This window comes from Oratosquilla oratoria, chromosome 1, assembly GCF_046742065.1.
Source record: "Oratosquilla oratoria isolate Oo_2021 chromosome 1, ASM4674206v1, whole genome shotgun sequence".
NCBI lineage: Eukaryota > Metazoa > Arthropoda > Malacostraca > Stomatopoda > Squillidae > Oratosquilla > Oratosquilla oratoria.
Genome location: NC_134777.1, coordinates 115,676,851 through 115,682,850, shown reverse-complemented (window position 1 = coordinate 115,682,850; position 6,000 = coordinate 115,676,851). Strand labels below are relative to the sequence as shown.

The 6,000-nt window shown below is 44.6% G+C and overlaps 1 protein-coding gene across 1 annotated transcript in view; it reads left to right on the top strand.

The window, feature by feature from the left end:
• The window catches only part of LOC143025147 (uncharacterized), a 4,871-nt gene extending 1,980 nt beyond the window's left edge, over window positions 1–2,891 (top strand). Inside the window, exons 2-3 of the mRNA XM_076184647.1 lie at window positions 1–1,438; window positions 2,641–2,891. The exon at window positions 1–1,438 is cut by the window's left edge and continues 279 nt beyond it. Coding sequence (XP_076040762.1) covers window positions 1–1,437 — 1,437 coding nt within the window. The 3' untranslated portion in view covers window position 1,438; window positions 2,641–2,891. The remainder of the gene's footprint in view (window positions 1,439–2,640) is intronic.
• The last annotated feature ends 3,109 nt before the right edge of the window (window positions 2,892–6,000 follow it).

The window sequence follows — 6,000 nt, the reverse complement described above, 5'->3', positions numbered from 1 at the left end:
CTCTCCGTGGGGAGGCCTCTGACTGGACGCTTTGGAAGTGGAAGCCAGAGCGTTGTCACCAGCGACACCCACAGCGGTCTCAACAGCGGCTCCCGCAGCAGTTTTGGCACCAACAGCGGCCTCACCAGCGGTTCCCGCAGCAGTTTTGGCACCAACAGCGGTCTCTCCAGCGGTTCCCGCAGCACTTTTGGCACCCACAGCGGTCTCGGTAGCGGTTCCCACAGCAGCTTCAACCGTGGAGGACAGAGCGTCGTCACAGGGAGCACCCACAGCAATCTCGGCTTTGGCACCCAGAGAGGCAGCCACAGCGGTCTCACCAGCGGCACCCACAGCAGTTTCGGAACCCACAGCGGCCTCGGCAGCGGCACCCACAGCAGTTTCAACCGTGGAGGACAGAGCGCCGTTACAAGTGGCACCCACAGCGGTCTCGGCAGTGGCACCCACAGCGGTCTCGGCAGTGGCACCCACAGCACTTTCGGCAGCAGCTCCAACAGCGGTTTCAATCGTGGAGGCCAGAGCGTCGTCACAAGTGACACCCACAGCAGTTTCGGCAGTGGCTCCCACAGCGGTCTCACCAGTGGCACCCACAGCGGTCTAGGCCTCGACTCCCACAGCAGTTTCGGCAGTGGCACCCACAGCGGTCTCACCAGTGGCACCCACAGCGGTCTAGGCCTCGACTCCCACAGCAGTTTCGGCAGTGGCACCCACAGCGGTCTCACCAGTGGCACCCACAGCGGTCTCACCAGTGGCACCCACAGCGGTCTCAGCCTCGACTCCCACAACAGTTTCGGCAGTGGCTCCCACAGCGGTCTCACCAGTGGCACTCACAGCACTTTCGGCAGCGGCTCCCACAGCGGTCTCGGCCTCGACGCCCACAGCAGTTTCGGCAGTGGCTCCCAGAGCGGCACCCCCAGCAGTTTCGGCACGAGCACTCAGAGCGCTGGCTCCCACAGCACTTTCGGCAGTGGCACCCACAGCGGTCTCACCAGTGGCACCCACAGCGGTCTAGGCCTCGACTCCCACAGCAGTTTCGGCTCCCAACGCGGTACGGTCAATGGCATCCACAGCGGTCTGAGCAGTGGCACCCACAGCGATTTCAACACCCAAAGCGTCGTCACAGGGGACAGCCACAACGGTTTCGGCTTTGGCACCCAGAGCGGCACCCACAGCAGTTTCGGAAGTGGCACCCACAGCGGTCTCAACAGCGACTCCCTCAGCAGCTTCGGTAGTGGCACCCTCAGCAGTTTCGGCACCCAGGGCAGCGACAGCCACAGCAGTTTCGGCACCCACAGCGGCGACACCCACAGCAGTTTTGGCACCCACAGTGATTTCAGCGGGTCCCAAGGAAGCTTGGATAATTTTTACTCTACCCCGCGTCGATCTTGCAAGAATTTCTGCCGCAATCCTCTCACGAACCAGCAGGAATGTTGCCCTTAAGGTAAGTGGACAAGGGCTTAGGCCAGGAGTAGCTGCGGCCGAAGGCAGCATTTCATGCCCCATACTGCCCTTTAAAGACTGTCGGGGGAAATTAATAACAGTCAGTGCTCTGCTGGTAATCGGAGGCGCCCGGGACTCGAACCCAAAACTAAGGAATGCGAGATCTGTGCGCTACCGATTACGTCACCAGGGGTAAATTGGGGGAGTCAGGGAGTTAGGGGGATAGGGGGTAGGGGGAGAAGGATAAGAGGAGAGGAGGGGAAGGCCGAATGATCAGGGAGGGGAGAGGAGGAGAAGGAGAGGGGAGGGGAAGGGGGAAGGGAAGGGGAAGGAGGTAAGGGAGAAGGGAGGGAGAAAGGGAGGTGGAGAAAGATAAGGCGGGTAAGGGGGAGGAGGAGGACTGGCCGAGTGAGCAGGGAGGGGAAGGGGGGGGCAGGCGGGAGGGGGGAGTGGGAGGGGGAAAGGCAATGGAGGGGAGGAGAAGTGGCTGAGTCGAGGAGGGGTGGAAGGAGGGGGAGGGGGAGGGGAGGAGGAAAGACAAGAAGGGGAGGGGAAGGGAGAGGGATGAAGGGGAGAGAGGGAGGGAGAGAGGGAGGGGAGGGTGTAAGGGGCGAGGGAGGAGGGGGAGATGTGTAGGGGGAGGGGAGGAAAGGGGAGAGGAGGCAGACTTCGGGTGTACCGTATATTACTTTTACTCTTAAGGGGGTGGGGAGAGAGGTTCCGGCAGCTGACTGAAATCGCCCGTCGGGAACAAGAAGATCATGGAAGAAGAGACTTCAGATTTAGAAATGATGGTGATAAGAAAAAAAAAAAACCATTCAAACTTGTATCAGTATGTGACACTGTTTTTATTTGGCTCTTATTTATGTTTGTTCGATAGTTTGTTTGTGTGTGTGTGTGTGTGTGTGTGTGGGTGTGTGCGTTTGTATGTGTGTGTGTGTTTGTGTGTGTGTGTGTGTATGTGTGTGTATGTATGTGTGTATGTGTGTGTGTGTGTGTGTGTGTGTGTGTGTGTGTGTGTGTGTGTGTGTGTGTGTGTGTGTGTGTGTGTGTGTGTGTGTGTGTGTGTGTGTGTGTGTCTTTGTGTGTCTGTGTGTACAAGACCTACTTTCACATAACTTACAACTAAATCATTACAAATTCAAATTTGGATATCATTATTTCATTACAAAACTAATTAATAAAACTTTATTTCCTTTTCAGTACAACTCGACAATGGACGAAATGATCTCTGTGAGCATAAATGTTTTGAAGGATTCCAATCCTCTTTATGGAGTCGTCGATCCTTTTATCGACCCCGAAAGAGGATCAGGAACAAAAGAACATCGCCAAAACACCAAATAAAGTTTCTGCAATTTTATTTTTCGTTTATCACGCCCTTATATTCTTCATCTCTTCATTACGGAGTGTGAAGGTGCCAATTTGCTCAATAAAATCGCCTGACGGCAACAAAATACCTTTGTTTATCTATCTATTGTTTTTCATAAAAAAGAAAGAATCTATTATTTTATCTACTTTATACTATTTGATCTAATTTTGAGCTATTTATTCATTTATTGAATTATGTTTGCAAGAACGAACCTTACTATGGGCACAGCTATTCTATAGATAACTTAGAAAGAACAATAAATCTGTAAATAAACAACAGAAAAAAGAAAACTGGCAACCCTTGCCCCCGTTGCCAGATACGGTGCAGACTATAAACTAGCCATTTCCTTTTTTCTAGAGCTAGTGTTGATATGCTGTCTAGAGAGAATACAGCACACACCAGTCGTCTGCTAATCTAGAAAACACATTTTAAACACAAAACCTTCTTATGCTCTAGGAATTCAAGATGAAGTTAGAAATATTCACGTCTGTCTGATTCCAGGTTATAAGTTAAGGGGCATTTAGACGGTCAAACGGTTTGACAAACCCCGTTTGTCAAACAAGTGTTTGAAGTGCTGTTTGACCGTGTGAATAGGTATTTGGTTGTCAAACACGTTTGACAAAGGTGTGTGTGTGTATGAGTGTGTGTGTATACGTGTAAAATAGGGTATTTAGTTGTCAAACACGTTTGACAAACGTATTTGACGACCAAATACCCCATTCACACGGTCAAACATCACTTCAAACACTTGTCTGACAAACCGGGTTTGTCTAACTATTTGACTGTGTAAATGGCCCTTTAGGCGCAATCCAAGGAAGCTTTGTTTTCTAACATGCTCTCGGTTTTCGAGATTTTGGGTCGTATTGATAAAAGTTTCTAGGAATATTTTGGATTATTATTTCTCTGTTGTTTATCATTATCTATCTAGTTATTCATCATCTGCTGATATTAATTGAATATTAGGACTTTTCTAATTCCATATATCTACTTTCTCACGTGAAAACACATGATTGCTAAGAAAGGAAATCTAGCCATTTCTAGCTAGCATGCTACTGACTTTTGCTACTTCGTTTTAGTAGAAATGACTTTTGCTTTTCAAAATCTCAAACCTCAAATTACTTTTTCGTCATATAGTGAAAAGCTAAATGACGAGCTAAGAGAAGTTAAATCTAGAATACGAATGTTAGACACACATTCTTGAGATGTTCTTACGGAAATCTAGAATGTTACAACCGAAGCCGTTTTTGCTTAAACGAGGTAGCAAAAGCAAGTAGCATGCTAGTCTAATGTGCCGTCACCTTAAGATAGGTTCTTAGGTGTAAAACTAGAAATGTGGTTCTAGGTTAGTTGACTGGTTAATTGAAAGGTGACGGACGAACACTTTGAGTCTTTGAATCTAAGAATTCTTATGAATTCAGCTTCTAGTGCAGCCACATTAAGATAGGTTTTTAGGTGTAAAACTAGAAATACGGTTCTAAGTTAGTTGACTGGTTACTGGAAAGTTGACGGGCGAACACTTTGAGTCTTAGAATCTAAGAATTCTTATGAATTAAGCTTCTAGACGTTGTTTGAAAAAAATTGAAATGTGACAGATAAACACTTTGAATCTTAGAATCTAAGAATTCTTATGAATTAAGCTTCTAGACGTTGTTTGAAAAAAATTGAAATGTGACAGATAAACACTTTGAGTCTTAGAATCTAAGAATTCTTATGAATTAAGCTTCTAGACGCTATTTGAAAAAAAATGAAATGGTAATAGATAAACACTTTGAGGCTTAGAATCTAAGAATTCTTATGAATTAAGCTTCTAGACGTTGTTGGAAGAAAAAAATAAAATGGTAATAGATAAATGAGTGAATAGATCTTTAAAAAACAAAACAAATAAATGAACAAATAAACAAATATATATATGAATAAATGAATAGATTTATTAATTAACTAATTAATCAACCAGCATATGAATGAATAAGAAATGAATAAATTGATAAATAAATAAAAAATTAGATAAATATCTAATTAGATAACTAGATGTATTGATAGATAAATAAAAAGATAAATGAATGAATAAAAATCTAATAAACAAATGAATAAAGATAGATAAATAGATAATTAAGTGAATAGGCAAATAAATAGATAAGCGAATAGAGAGATAAATTGATAGATGGAATGGAATACGACAAAAATTTTCTCTATTGGAAACATCTAAAAAGTTTCCAATTTTTGTAACGAAAAGTGCCGAATAACAGACATTTCTGAGTTTTAGAGAATTTTTTCAATACTAGAAAGTTCTAGCTGTCATCTTAGGAGAAGAGAAGAGCCTGGTCCTGTCCTTAGTTTTTGACAAAGAGTATTTCTGTTGCGAATATTAGAAAGTTCCTAATTTCAGAGATTCCCAATAAGAGAGAGAACTACCTAAAATCTATGGACAGAAGAAAAACCTGGCCCCTTCCTTAGTTTCTGACAAATAGCATTTCTGTTTCGAATATTAGAAAGTTCCCAATTTCAGAAATCCCAATATTCCCAAAAAGAGAGAGAACTACCTGAAATCTATGGGGAGAACAAAAACCTGTCCCCGTCCTTAGTATCTGACATAGAGCATTTATATTGCGAATATTAGTAAGTTCCTAATTTCAGAGATTCCCAATACTTCCAATAAGAGAGAGAACTACCTGTCACCTATGGAGAGAAGAAAAACCTGGCCCTGTCCTTAGAGTTTATCATAGAGCATTTCTGTTGCGAATAATAGAAAGTTCCCAATTTCAGAAATTCCCAATAATAGAGAGAATTCCCTGTCATCTATGGAGAGAAGAAAAACCTGTCCCCCATCCTTAGTTTCTGACTCGGAGCGTTTCTGTTTCGAATATCAGAAAGTTCCCAATTTCAGAGGTTCCCAATAATAGAGAGATAACTATCTGTGTTTGTCATTAGCGAGTCCCGTCCCTTACTGGCCTGTCCCTCCCTCGCTTTATCTGATGACTTCCTCTGCCTCTAAACCAGTTCAGTGGGAGGTGCGTTGAACCCAACACCTCCATTAGGCCTTGTGGAATGGAAGTTCTTCATATTTGCACTGGGAAAGAAAAGAAAAAGGTATTTGTAGGCTAGGTGATCCACACAGATGGATTAACACAGACATGCACAAGGGGAGAGAGAGAGAGAGAGAGAGAGAGAGAGAGAGAGAGAGAGAGAGAGAGAGA